The sequence below is a fragment of the Sus scrofa genome, chromosome 3 (genome assembly GCF_000003025.6).
Source record: "Sus scrofa isolate TJ Tabasco breed Duroc chromosome 3, Sscrofa11.1, whole genome shotgun sequence".
NCBI classification, from domain to species: Eukaryota; Metazoa; Chordata; class Mammalia; order Artiodactyla; family Suidae; genus Sus; species Sus scrofa.
This window is the reverse complement of record NC_010445.4, coordinates 24017158-24031528: the sequence shown is the minus strand read 5'-3', so window position 1 is coordinate 24031528 and position 14371 is coordinate 24017158. Positions and strand designations below refer to the sequence as shown.

General features: G+C 53.2%; 2 protein-coding genes across 6 annotated transcripts in view; both read left to right on the top strand.

Moving 5' to 3' along the window:
• VWA3A (von Willebrand factor A domain containing 3A) overlaps positions 1 to 2693 on the top strand; it is a 68747-nt gene extending 66054 nt beyond the window's left edge. For 3 of the 5 annotated variants that reach the window (XM_021086489.1, XM_021086484.1, XM_021086488.1), the window contains 2 exons: positions 133 to 198; positions 1039 to 2693. In XM_021086489.1, coding sequence (XP_020942148.1) covers positions 133 to 184 — 52 coding nt within the window. In that variant the 3' untranslated portion in view covers positions 185 to 198; positions 1039 to 2693. The remainder of the gene's footprint in view (positions 1 to 132; positions 199 to 1038) is intronic. The other 2 variants (XM_021086487.1, XM_021086486.1) reach the window with 2 other exon arrangements.
• Positions 4981 to 14371, top strand: part of SDR42E2 (short chain dehydrogenase/reductase family 42E, member 2) — a 36878-nt gene continuing 27487 nt past the window's right edge. The window contains exons 1-6 of the mRNA XM_021086483.1: positions 4981 to 6208; positions 8469 to 9266; positions 10023 to 10118; positions 12540 to 12597; positions 13283 to 13401; positions 14074 to 14149. Coding sequence (XP_020942142.1) covers positions 8505 to 9266; positions 10023 to 10118; positions 12540 to 12597; positions 13283 to 13401; positions 14074 to 14149 — 1111 coding nt within the window. The 5' untranslated portion in view covers positions 4981 to 6208; positions 8469 to 8504. The remainder of the gene's footprint in view (positions 6209 to 8468; positions 9267 to 10022; positions 10119 to 12539; positions 12598 to 13282; positions 13402 to 14073; positions 14150 to 14371) is intronic.

Genomic DNA, 14371 nt, shown 5'->3' with positions numbered 1-14371 from the left:
CCACCTGCTGTGTGGCTCCAGCCCACCCAGGCTCTGGGCCTCACAGCACCCTGGCTCCAAGAGTTCCTGTCCTGCTTTTCCCCCACCCGGGCCCAGGCAGGTGACCATCTTCCTGCATTTCCCATTCACTAGGTCCCAGCTCCAGAAGAAAAACAACACCGAGCCAAAGGTTGCTCCTTTTTAGAGACGTGCTTTCAGGTAAGGGGAGGGGATGGATTCACCTTCTGAGTGCCTGTCAAGGGCCAGGCAGCACGCTCTGTTTTGTGGACAGTAGTGACTGCAGGGAGGGGTCAGAAACAATGCTTCCTCTGAATAGAGAAGCCAGGGTGGAGTTCCCGTTGTGGCGCCGTGGTTAACGAGCCCAACGAGGATCCATGAGGATGCAGGTGTGATCCCTGGCCTCGCTCAGTGGCTTAAGGATCTGGCGTTGCTCTGAGCTGTGGTGTAGGTCGCAGATGTGGCTTGGATCCTGTGTTGCTGTGGCTGTGGGGTAGGCCAGCGGCTGCAGCTCTGATTCGACCCCTAGCCTGGGAACCTCCATATGCCGAGGGTGCAGCCCTAAAGTAGAAGAAAAAAAAAAAAGAAGAAAGAAAAAAAGAAAGACCGGAGTTCCCATTTTGCCTCAGTGGGTTAAGAGCACAACATAGCAGTGTCCCTGAAGTTGCGGGTTCAATCCCTGGCCCCGCTCAGTGGGTGAAGGATCTGGTGTTGCCATGAGCTGTGGTGTAGGTTGCAGATGCAGCTCAGAGCTGGCATTGCTGTGGCTGTAGCATAGGCCAGCAGCTGCAGCTCTGATTTGACCCCTAGCCTGGGTTGCTGCCTTTAAAAAGAAAATTAAAATAAATTGAAGAGCTGTCCTACAGAGAACCTCCCACTGAGCACATGTTGGCCCTGAGGACAGGGTGCCCTGGAAAGTAACTCACGGATCAGCACAATCCCAGACACCAGGGCTCCCTGGGAGCTGAGGGAGAGAAGGCTCTCCATCCCTGGGTCCACCCTAACATTCCCACCCCATCCCCAACACACCCCACATTCCAGTCACATGACTGTCACTCGCCAAGAAGTCCTGCACCAAGCCCCTTTGCATGGAATGTCCTTCTGCCACCCTCTGCCTGGCAACTCCTCCTCATCCATCGAGACACAGTGCAGATGGCATCAGCTCCACCTGTGCTCCATCAAGAGTGGTGGCCTCCAGCTTTAACCCCACAGCATCCTGACCTCACATCCCTCTCTATAGAGGCGATACTATCTGCACTCAGCACTCCGTGTCATGCTTCCTTGCTCCCTCGTCTTACTCTTCTCCTTGAGCGTGAGCTCCCTGAGGGATGAGGCTGGTGTCCTGACCCTCTCTAGGTCCCCAGAGCCTGCCATGTGGCAGACACGTAGTAAACAGTGGGCATAAGCTTCGTTCTGAGACTCCAGCTCTGGAGACCAGCCAGGCGGCATTGTTTCTGCTCTGGTCCTCTTGCTGTGTATTTCCCCACCACCCCGGTCCACGGGGCAACGCAGATGCACCGTCAGCCCATCTTGGAGGAAGAAGAGGAACAAGTGAGCCTCACCCTCCCCACCCCCCGTTCAACCAAACTGAACTGAAGTCGGCTCTGCAGCCTGGTCCAGAGCGAATGCTTGGCTCAAGCGTGTGAAAGTCGAGCTGGATCTGTTGGGCCACCCCACTGTGCACATATGAAATGAACGCATCATGTAATACGTTACCTGGAGTCATTCCTAAAACCGGAACAACTGTATTTCATTAGTAGAATCAAAGTTATTTTTAAACTGCTGTGATCATTGGTGTGTGTATGTGTACATTTTTGGTGAGATAAAACTTTATCAGGTTGCCTGGTGCCTCAGTGGGTCAAGGATCCAACATTGTCACTGCTGTGGCCTGGGGCACTGCTGTGGCATGGGTTTGATCCCTGGCCCCAGGACCTGTGTCATGGAAGCCCTCCAGGCATACTGAAGTTCTGGGGCCAGTGGTGGAACCTGCGCCAGAGCAGTGACCCAAGCTGCTACCGTGACAATGCCAGATCCTTAACCTGCTGCACCACAAGAGAACTATTCCCTCCAAAAAACTTTATTAAAAGACTCATATCTAGATATATGATGAACTCCAAAATCAATCAGAAAAAGAAAAATATCCTAACTTAAGTGGACAAAAGAAATGAACAATAAGTATATGAATGTGGGTGTATATGGCTCAACAACACTATCAATCAGTGAAATGCAAATTAAACCACAATGAGATACCACTATACGCCCATCAGAATGGCTAAAAATAAAGACTGACAATATCAAAGTAGGGAGAAATTGGAACTTTCACACATTGCTGGGGTGGGGGTGGGGACAGTATAAATTGGTCCAACCACTTTGGAAAACTGGCAGTTTTTACTAACGTAAAACATGTACTTTCTCTCTGCCAGCAGTTCCCCTCCAAAAGAAATGAGTGCACATGTTTGACAAAAGACACCTACAAGAACATTTAGGGAGTTCCCAGCTGTGTGGTGGGTTAAAGATCTGGTGTTGTCGCTGCAGCAGCTCGGGTCTTTGCTGTGACACAGGTTCAATCCCTGGCCCTGGAACTCCTGAATGCTGGGGGCATGGGAAAAAAAAAAATGTTTACAGCAGCTTTATTCGTAACAGCCAGAGATTGGAAACTACTTGGTAGAATGGACAAATAAATTGTGACATATTTGTGCCATGGACTACTATGCATCAACTTAAAAAGAATGAACTTCAGGAGCTCCCATCGTGGCTCAGCAGAAACGAATCTAACCAGCAGCCATGAGGACACAGGTTCGATCTCTGGCCTCACTCAGTGGGTTAAGGATTTCCGGCATTGCTGTGAGCTGTGATGTAGGTCACAGATGTGGCTTGGATCTGACGTTGCTGTGGCTGTGGTGTAGGCCAGCAGCTACAGCTCCAATTAGACCCCTAGCCTGGGAACCGCCATATGCCACAGGTGTGGCCCTAAAAAGACCAAAAAAAGAAAAAAAAAATGAACTACAACTATACTCAACAAGATGTATCAATCTTATGAACAATAATCAGACACAAAAGAGCATATACGTGTAAGCTCATGTATATGAAGTTCCAGAATAGGCAAAACTATCATTGTTGCTGTCAATGAGAGAAGAGTGGTTACTTCGTGGGTGGAGGCCACACTGGGGGCATCTGGGCATGCTCGAACCAGTCTTGATCTGGTTGGTGGTTACATCGATGTCTACATGAGTAAAAATTCATCAAATTGTTACAGACACACACACAGTTTACTAAGGCCTGACAAGCTGTGGCTACTGGCCCAGGGAGACAGAGGAACCACAGCCCTTAGCACAGTGGATCTCAGTCTGGTCCCTGTTCTGGACAGCTGCCCTCTGCATCCTGTCTCTACACCCAGAGAAAATGGCCTGTGGTCGCTGCTTTACTTTGCTCAGGCTGTCATAACAAAGTGCAAGAGACTGAGTGGCTGAAACAACAGAAGCATCTCTAGTTCTGCAGGCTGGAAGTCTGAGATCAAGGAGCCAGCAGGGCCATGCTCCCTCTGAATGCACTGGTGGGGATCTGTTCACAGCCTCTCCTGGCATCTAGCAGTTCCTTGGCTTGTGGCATCATATGTCCAGTCTTGGCATGATGTCTGGGTCCACCTTTCCCCTTTCTATAAGGGCCCTACTCTAATATGCTTTCTCTTTGCCAGCAATTCCACTCCAAAAGAAATGAGTGCACATATTTGAGAAAAGACACATACGAAAACATTTAGAGAGTTCCCAGGTGTGTGGTGGGTTAAAGATCTGGTGGTGTCACTGCAGCAACTGGGGTTCCTGCTGTGGCACAGGTTCAATCCCTGGTAACTAATTTTTTTTTTTTTTTTGTCTTTTTAAGGCCCACACCCGCAGCATATGGAGGTTTCCAGGCTCCAGGTCTAATCGGAGCTGTAGCCTCTGGCCTACACCACAGCTGCAGGAATGCCAGATCTGAAGCGCATATGCGACCTACACCACAGCTCATGGCAATGATGGATCCTCAACCCACTGAGCGAGACCAGGGATCGAACCCGCATCCTCATGGATGCTAGTCGGGTTTGTAAACCACTGAGCCATGATGGGAACTCCCCCTGGTCCCTCTATCTTTAATTACATCTGTAACGACACTGTTTCCAACTTGGGCCACGTGGTGAGGTCCTGGGGTTAGGTCAACATATAAATTTGTGGGGGGTCAGGGGAGGCCACAATTCAACTTACAACAGTTGTGTTGTAAACTAGGCTTCTCCTAGCAGGACGACACCAGCCAGCTGGGTCTGGGGACCGTGGATCCTCTGGCCTTGCTGGTGGGAGAGGAAGAGGCTGGTCTTTGTGACTAGGACAGCCCAGAGACATGGTTTGCAAAGCAGCGAAGCACAGGACCTGGGTTTGAATCCCTATCTCTTATCTAATGATAACAGCTACCATTGGTTGCATGCCAAGTGGGCAGGCGTCATACTCAGCATTCTGCATATGGTACCTTGTTAGCCACCAGCCTCACAACAGTGTAACTGGTACCCACCACTTCCAGATTACAGAGGAGGAAACTGAACCTTGTAGCTGCTCAAATACACAACAAGAAAGTGGCAGGGCCAAGATTTGGAAACAGGGCTGACCCCATGGCCACCTGCTATGCTCTTGAGCCCCTTTTCATCTCTCTGGACCAGTTTGACTGTCTCTAAAATTGGGCTAAAACAGACTTAAGCAAGATGCCTTACCACCTGGCACATAGCATGTGCTGGCTGAAGTTTTTTCTCTTTCTCACACCCACCTATGCCCACAGAGAAGATTCATACAGGTGAAGTCTTTCTAATAGCCTTCATCTTTTTTTTTTTTTTTTTTTTTTGCTTTTTAGGGCTGCACCCTCAGCATATAAAGTTCCCAGGCTAGGGGTCCATTCAGAGCTACAGCTGCCAGCCTATGCCACAGCCACACAGGATCCAAGCCGCGTCTGATACCTACACCACAGCTCACGGCAACGCCAGATCATTAACCCACTGAACGAGGCCAGGGATCCAGCCCACAACCTCTTGGTTCCTAGTTGGATTTGTTTCCGCTGCGCCATGATGGGAACTCCTCTAGCAGCCTTCTTTAAGCCAAAGTAACCAGCCCTTGATGCTCTGAGTCTGGGAGCACAGCTCCCATAGCTCTGCTACAGCAGTGGTGCCCGCTGTTGGGTGCATGCCAGCCCCTCTGCTACTGCCACTTTCGAATGAGTTTTCCAGGGATGGTGTGATCCATGTGGATGCCCCCTATGCAAGGGAAAGGACAGTACTGCAGAATCACTGATTAAATGTGGAATGATGGCCTTGGAGAATAATGGATAACCCAGAAGTGGGTGGAAGGATGCAAGAAAGCCAGGTAGATGGCTGGGTAGTGGAAGGGAGGAGAGAAATATATGGAGCGAATTGGATGGATGAAAGGCTGAATGGATAGATGGAAAGACCGAATGATGGATGAACAGATGAATGGACAAGAAAGAGTTTAAAATTGGTGGTAGGATAGATAAATAGACAAAGAGATGGATGAAAAAATAGGTGGGATAGTGAATAGATCAAAGGGAGGAAAGTGGGAGGGAAGGAAGGCAGGAGGAAAGAAGGCAGGAGGCAGGCTGAACAGACAGGACAGTGTGAGAGAGGACGTGGATCCCAACCACAGGGCTGTTCTCCATGTCCATGAGTTTGTTTCTGTAGATAGCTTCGTTTGTGCCAAGGGTTAGATTCCAGATATAAGTGGAACATGAGGGGGGATAATGTGAGAAACAGAATATGTGTGAGAGAGAGACTGGGTCACTTTGCTGTACAGCAGAAATTGACAGAACATTAATTTTTTTTTTTTTTTTTTTAAAGAGAGGACATGGATGGATAGGTGGGTGTAGAAAGAAAGACAGTTCCTTGGGGTTCTAGGCCGTCTATGCGGGCTAGGACTTGGACCCTTTCCCCATCAGCATCGCGGCCCATGTCACCCTTGGACCGGCCTCAGTTTCCCCTCTGTAAGAGCCTGCAGGTCCTCACGTTAGAGACGACGCTTGAAGGGCGACGGGGACCAAGGAAAACGGCGTTGGGCGGGCGTGGGGCGGTCCCGGAGCCCCGAGGCGGCGGCCCCGCCCCGAGGCGGCGGCCGGGCTGCGCTGGGCTCCGAGCGGAGACAGACCGTCGCTCCGGGAGCACGTAGAGCCGCTGGAGCCGGGCCGGGTGAGTGCAGCCGGGGCGCGGGGCGGGAGGAAGCAGGGGGACCGGTCTTCGAGCTGCCTGGCCCTTCGCTCTCGGAGTGGGGGGCCCGGTCCTGCCGCCCGCGAGAGGAGGTCACGCCCGGGGTAGTTCCTGACGCTCTTTCACGGAACCACGCTTTGGGTCCCCGGAGACCTGGATCCAGGCCTAGCCACTCACTGAGACGCCATCAGAACTCGTAAATATTCTCTGAGCCTCAGTCTCCCTTCCCGGATGTTGGGAACTGTAGCCTCGCTGCACAGGACTGGCAGGGGGATTAACTGCGGCTCCGCCTGGGCCCAGATGGGTGCAAGTGCCCATCGGCTCTGAGTGGTTTCATTCATTCAGCGGCTGTTTGCTGACAGCCTGCTTTGTGCCAAGCGCAGGTCTAGGTCCACGGATACTACAGTGATCCAGGCCCTTCTGGAGCATGCGTGCCAAGGGTCAGGACCCACCTGTGAGCTGGACCGGGCAGCCAGGGTTTTGTGGGTCCATTTTTTTTTTTTTTTTTTTTTTTTTTTTTTTTGTCTTTTTGTTGTTGCTATCTCTTGGGCCGCTTCCGCGGCATATGGAGGTTCCCAGGCTAGGGGTTGAATCGGAGCTGTAGCCACCGGCCTACGCCAGAGCCACAGCAAGGCAGGATCCGAGCCGCGTCTGCAACCTACACCACAGCTCACGGCAACGCCGGATCGTTAACCTTGTGGGTCCATTTGACAACAGTGGATACTGAGATGGTGAGATCATAAAGACCTCCTTGCCCAAGGGCAAACCCAGCAAATGAGACCTGAGGCAGGGTCCCAGCCTTTGACACAGAAAGTATCCTCATGAGGATAGGACAGCTCTAGGGAGTTCTGTGGTGGTTCAGTGATTAATGAACCTGACTAGTATCCTTGCGGACGTGCGTTTGACCCCTGGCCCTGCTCAGTGGATTAAGGATGTTGGTTGTGAGCTGTGATGTAGGTTGCAGACACGGCTTGGATCCTGTAGGCTACAGTAGCTACAGCTCCGATTCAGCACCCTAGCCTGGGAACCTCCATAGCCGTGGGTGCAGTCCTAAAAGACAAGGAAAAAAAAAAAAAAAAAAGACAGCTCTGGTGCCACAGACTCTTCCCCCTGGACAGAGTCCCCTGGGCTTGGATGGATGGTTCCACCTTGGGGTTGCAATCGCCCCTCCCAATGGGGGAGATAGATTTGCCCCCTGTGCTGACTGAGATCTGGGGTGTCTCCCCTCCCGGGTAAACCTGAGTGCTAGTGCTTGTACAGGGCATGACTGAATCCCCTACTGAGACCTTTGGTGAGCAGGGCAGTGACAGAGGAGACTAGAAGATACCCTCTAGCTGTCCCCGTAACCACCACCAGCAACACCTCTGGGGGCTCATCCCTCAGTCATTCAGTTTCTCAGTTGCACCTGTTCTTTTTCACAGTCACTATGTGTCACACAGGGCAGAGTTTACCTATCTCTGCATCCATTCAGCCTGACACACAGTAGGCCCATTGTACACAGATGCCGCTATTACTGATGATAATAGTCCAGCCTTATCCTCAGATAGAGCAGGAGGTAGTAGGTGAGAGGATGGTGACAGTGGCTGCCAGCTTGGCCTGCTTTAAGTCTGCAGTGAGGAGGACAGGATCCTCAGGGCTGGCCCCCAGGTCTTGAAGCCCACAGTGGGCTTAGGTAGCCACCTGCACTGCTGATGGACCTGGGCGAGCCAGAGGCGGCAGAAGCCAGGGCAGAGGTGGTACGGCACTTGTACAAGTTTCCAGGGCCCTGTGGATTCTTCTCCTCCTCTGCTTCCTCCTGTTCCTCCTTCTCGCCTCCTCCTCCAGGAAGCCCTCCCCATTTCCCTGTCAGAAAGCAGTCACCACTATCCCCCACCCCCCAGTCAACTGGAGTTCCCCTTGGCATGATTTGTTCTGTCGCCCTCTGGTGCTGCATGGGAACCTCGATTTTAAGGAGCTGGTATAGCGGTCAGGAATGCTTGGGGTAAATCTCAGCCGGGCAGTGTGACTTTGAGCGTTGGATTATCCAGCCGTGAAACCCAAAATCTGGCCGCCTTGTCTCTGACTCTCTTTGAGGAAGGCGGCAGCCACCTTGGAAGTTCTCAAGATTCTGAAAGGGAGAGAGACAGTGGGAACTCAGAGGGTCTCTAATTCCCACCAGAAGGTCCCCCAAGACCCCAGGGAGCTAATTATCCACGTGACTTGAGCAACTCTACAACATCCATTCTTTTATTTTTCCCTGCAGGTGGACAGATCCTGGGCCCCCATGGCTGAGTAGAAGATGAAGCCCACTCCAGCAGGCTCCTCCCCAGAGGCCTGCAAAGCTGCAGGGCAGGGGGAGCCGAGCTGCCCTGTCTGCCAGGCCCGGGGCGGGGTCTCGGCCCCCAAACCTGAGTCAGGGCCTGGGCTGGGACCTGGTGCTGTGTCCAGACCTGCGCTGGGGCCTGCTGTGGTTCTAGAACCTGGATCAGGGCCTATTGCTGTGTCCAGACCTGGGCTGGGGCCTGGTTCTGTGTCAGGTCCTGGATCTGGGCCTGGTACTATTCCAGGCCCTGGCGTAGGTTCTGGTGCTGTTCCGGGGCCTGGTACTGTTCTAGGGCCTGGGCCTGGGCCTAGTGTGGTTCTAGAACCTGGATCAAGACCTGGTGCTGCTTCAGGACCTGGGCCAGGGCCTGGAGCAGTGTCAGGGCCTGGGCTGGGGCCAGGGCCTGGTCCTGCTCCAGGACCCAGTCTGGCTGTGGGGCCTGGGCCAGCAGCTGGGTCAGTACCTGCTTCCGGAGCTGCACCCTTACCTGGGCCCAGACGGGGATCAGGGACTGGGCACGAACCCAGTGAGCCAATAACAGCCCCAACACCAGCACCACAGCAGAAGACTCAGGTGACACCTGTGCTGGCCTCCAGGCAGAAGGTTCTGGTGACTGGAGGAGGAGGCTACCTGGGCTTTACCCTGGGTTCCAGCTTAGCTAAGAGCGGCATTTCTGTCATCCTGCTCGACCTCCGCAGACCCCAGTGGGAGCTGTGCCCAGGCACCGAGTTCATCCAGGTGCGGTGAGAAAGCTCTTGGGGGGACTTGGGGGGAGGACAGGCTGGTGGTGGAAGTCAGGGGACATTGTCTAGTGTGTAACCAACCAGTGGCTGGTACTGAAGAGCACAGGCTCTGATGTCAAACTGTTTAAGCTCCAACTCCAGCTCCCAGCTGAGCAGCCTTGGCCGCAGGGCACCACCCCTCTGAGCCTCGTGTCTCCAGCCACCGAACTAACAGTATCTCTTTCACAAGGGTCCTGTGTGGGACTTCCCATCGTGGCACAGCAGAAATGAATCCGATGAGGGCCCATGAGGTTGTGGGTTCGATCCCTGCCCTTGCTCGGTGGGTTAAGGATCTGGTGTTGCCGTGAGCTGTGGTGTAGGTCGCAGACGTGGTTCCGATCCCATGTTGCTGTGGCTGTGGTGTAGGCCAGCATCTGTAGCTCCAATTTGACCCCTAGCCTGGGACTCTCCATATGCCATGGGTATAAATAAAAAAAATTTAAAAACGCAAGGGTCCAGTGTGAAGTTGAGGAGTCAGTGCATGTAAAAGGCTGAGCACAGCCTCTGTGACTTAGCTCAGTAAATGGGGCTGATGATGCTGCCCAGTGGGAACTCGTAGTAAATCCTGCCCCATAGCCCGTCCTGGCCCTGCGGATGCTGGGCCCAGGGGAAGCAGTAGGGCTCAGGGACCTGGCCAGGTGCCATTCGCCGGATTGCCTTGGACCCAGACCTCCTACCTCTGTGTCCGCCATCTCCTCCGTCCCTGTTTCAGGCTGATGTCCGAGATGCAGAAGCCCTGCACCAAGCCTTTGAAGGGGTGGACTGTGTCTTCCACGTGGCCTCCTACGGAATGTCGGGAGCTGAGAAGGTGAGCCCCTCACACACAGCGCCTGGAGTTAGAGTGGGGTTCAGGTCCCGGCTCTGCCCACCCCCCTCATGCCCACATGTTCGTTATTTCTCTTCACCTACTCCAGAAGGATTGGGGCTACACCCCACCTGCGATTTGCATCCATGAGACCAAATGCCAGTTCTGCTGTTTTCTAGCTGTGTGACTAGGACAAGTTAACTTAACCTCTCCTTCATCTATAACCTGAGGACACTACTAGTACTTATGTCACAGCCTCTCCAGAGAACAGGGAGCAGTATCTATCAAAGCATACAATACCCTTTGAATCAGAAATTATACTTACTTAGATATATGCAGCAGTGTTTTGGTGTTTTTTTTTTTTTGTTTTTTTTTGTTTTTGCTTTTTAGGGCCACACCAGCAGCCTATAGAGCTTCCCAGGCTAGGGGTCCAATCAGAGCTGCGGCTGCCAGCCTACACCAGAGCCACAGCAACGCGGGATCTGAGCCACATCTGCAACCTACACCACAGCTCACAGCAACGCCGGATCCTTAACCCACTGAGCGAGGCCAGGGATCGAACCTGTGTCCTCATGGATGCTGGTCAGATTTGTTAACCGCTGAAGCATGGCAGGAACTCTTGCAGCAGTGTTTTGAATAACAAGACAGGAAATAACCTAAATGCCCATCAGTTGGGAACTCTTTAAATAAATTGTGATATAGCTCAACAGTGAAATTCTATGCAGCCATTCCAAAGCCCGAGGTAACTCAGTATGTGCCCAGAACAGAACAGTTTCCAATGTGTAAAAACAGTGTTTGGCACTGTTTTGCTTCTTTTTAAAAAGCCATACAGTCACACATCGTATGTGCTGATGTTAAGTTGTGCAGATTATCTCTAGAAATCCAGAGACTGGTAACAGTGGTTACGTCTGGGCAGGAAAAAGAGGGACTTGGAATCAGGAGGGGAAGGAAATTTTCCTCTTCACCGAATACCCATTTCACGGTTTTGTGTTATTTTTAATCTTGTGCTTATATTACCTGTTAAACAAAAACAGCCACAACAAGAACAAATACAGTTTAGAAATCGATAGGGGAGTTCCCATTGTGGCTCAGTGGGTTAAGAACCTAACATTGTAGGAGTTGCCATCGTGGCGCAGTGGTTAACGAATCTGACTAGAAACCACGAGGTTGCGGGTTCGATCCCTGGCCTTGCTCAGTGGGTTAAGGATCCAGCGTTGCTGTGAGCTGTAGTGTAGGTTGCAGACGCGGCTCGGATCGTGTTGCTGTGGCTCTGGCGTAGGCCGGTGGCTACAGCTCAAATTAGACCCCTAGCCTGGGAATCTCCATGTGCCACGAGAGTGGCCCTAGATAAGGCAAAAAGACAAAAAAAAAAAAAAAAAAAAAAAAAGAAGAACCTAACATTGTATCCATGAGGATGCAGGTTCAATCCTTGGCTTTGCTCAGTGGCTTAAGGATCTGGTGTTGCCTCAAGTCTCAGTGTAGGTCGTAGATGCAGCTGGGATCCGGTGTTGCTGTGGCTGTGGAGTAGGCTGGCAGCTGCAACTCCAATTTGACCTCTAACCCAGGAACTTCCATATGTCCAGGGTGTGGCCACAAAAAGAGAAAGAGGAGTTCCCATCATGGCACAGCGGAAACGAATCCCACTAGGAACCATGAGGTCGCAGGTTCGATCCCTGGCCTTGTTCAGTGTGTTAAGGATCCGGTGTTGCCGTGAGCTGTTGTATAGGTCGCAGACGCAGCTCAGATGCTGTGTTGCTGTGGCTGTGGTGTAGGCCAGCAGCTACAGCTCCAATTAGGCCCCGCTAGCCTGGAAACCTCCATATGCTGCGGGTGTGGCCCTAAAAAGACAAAGAGACAAAAAAAAAAAAAAAGAAAAAGAAAAGAAAAAAATAATATGGAGCCCACCTCCTCATGTGGTTGTAGGAATTAAGTGAGATGTAAAGGCTTTGCCCTGTCTCTGATGCAGAAGCAGCTCTCCCTGTAACCTAGTTGTTTTTATTTTTCACACCCCAGCCCCTGGCTTGGGTAGAGACAGTATTACTGTGTCCGTCTTACAGATGAGGCAGCTGAGACTTCTTCCCAAGCAACGAAACAATCCAACACATATGAGTCTCTTTTCTGGGTCAAGCCCTTTCCCAGGTGCTCCCATGGGGCTTATTCAATCCTGCCGGCCCACCAAGGGGTCTGCCCTCACTTTCTGATGAGGGAGCAGACAGCCAGATGGGGGATGGAACCTCCCCTGCTGGCCCAGGTAGATGGTAGCAGAGAGGAGCCGAGGGCTACCCTGCACTGCCTAGGGGCCCTTTGGGGTCCCCAGCTCTGAGCTGCAGCCCCCGTCCTTCCCCACCCAAGCCCAGGCTCACAGCCTCAGCACCAAGGCATGAGACAGCACCCCAACTCTCCCATCCCCGTCTTGTCTTTTAGCTGCAAAAAGAGCAGATTGAGTCTATAAATGTCGGAGGCACCAAACTAGTGATTGATGGTAGGCGCTCAGCGGGAGTGTGACCTGCCGTGTGCTTGCTGTCCCTCTCCCACTCCTGCCCTGGGCCCAGCTCTGGGGGACAGGGCGGGGGGACAGAGGCAGGAGGCTCCTGCCCTCCCCCCTGCCCTCCCCAGCAGAGGGCCTGGGGACAGCACATCCTTCCCATTCTGCAGGCCTGCCCAGGCCCCTGCATGGGTGGCTCAATGTGGCCTCCCCGTGTGGCGGAGTTTGCACAGAGGGCTTAGGGGTTGGGAGCAAGAAAAGCTGCCAAAGCGCCACCATAGAAGACCCCCCATCTGGGCTCTCTGGGCATGTCCTGCCTTGTCCTGCATCCCGTCTGTCTCTCCGATTCTAGAGTGTGTTTTCTCTCTGTCCCCACTGAGTGAGACCTCTTCAGACCTGGCCCTGGCAAAGTAGTCCAGGGGCCACAGCCACACTGAGAAGGAAGAGGGAGCCAGATGGGCCCCCAGGGGTCCACGGAGCAGGGACCTGACCCCTGCCCAAGTTAAGGGAAGGATGCCCTTCCCTGCAGACCCAGGATGTGTGGCTGGAGGCTGGGAGGAGGATTCACCCAAGGAGGTCCCTCTGGGCACCTCCTCAGCCAGCCTCCTGCTCACATCAGCTCCGTGTGTGTGTGTGTGTGTGTGTGTGTGTGTGTGTGTTGCCCTGTGACCTGTCGCTGCAGTTTGCGTCCGCCGGCGGGTTCCAAGGCTCATCTACACCAGCTCCGTCAATGTCGTGTTTGGCGGGAAGCCCATAGAACAGGGCGATGAGGACTCTGTGCCATATGTCCCACTGGAGAAGGTACCTGGCTCCCGGGAGAGGTGGGCGGGGCCCATGGACCTGGGACCCACAGTCCAGAGGGTAGGGCGGGGCGGAGCCAAGGTCAACCTCACCACTCATGGTGAGACCCAGGAAGAAAGAGTCCCCAAAACCGGGTGGCACAAGCCTCTTGTCTTTCGGCCGGTCTTGCCAGCAGGGTCTTTGAAATCACACAGACCTGGCCTTGAGCCAGCAAAGCCACTTCCTACTGGGGGCCCCCCTGAGCAAATCCACTTGGAGGCTCTCCTTTTTTGGCTGGGTGTGATGACACACCCAATGGGGACGTGGAGAGCTGGAAGCGAGATGATGGATATGAAAATGCCACATGAGCATTAAAGGATGACATGTAAACAACCTACCGGACGTGCATCCAGCATCCACATCCCGGAGCAGGCGTTGCGGCTGGTGAATCAAAGCGCCTCTGGTTGTTGTTGCTGATCTGAACTCTATTCTCTATCCCTGTGGCTCCCACCCAAAGGGAGAGGAGGGGTAGTGGGGTTCAGGACGTGGCTATTTCTCAGTGGGGATCCCAGCAGTGAACCCCCATGTGGTCTGAAACAAAGGTGCAGCCCTGGGACCAGGTGGGCTGGGCAGGCATTGCTGACAATGTCCCTGACCCCCATCTGGTGGCTCTGTTCTCCCTGTCGTCTGCAGCACATGGACCACTACTCCCGAACCAAAGCCATCGCCGACCAGTTGACCCTCATGGCCAACGGGACACCTCTCCCAGGTAGGTACTGGGGCGCCTGGCTCACAGCCAGTGTGCATGTCCCCTGCTGCCTCCCTGAGGTATGTGCGTGATTCTAGCTTTGAGCTTATATGTTGCTAAGGCCCAGCTTCCTTCCAAAGGACATTTCCCCTCGGCCTTGGACATTCTTCATCCCACTACTTCTGAGCACCCCCACCCCCGCCAGGGATACAGCCTGGAAAGCATCAGGCCCCGTCTCTGCCA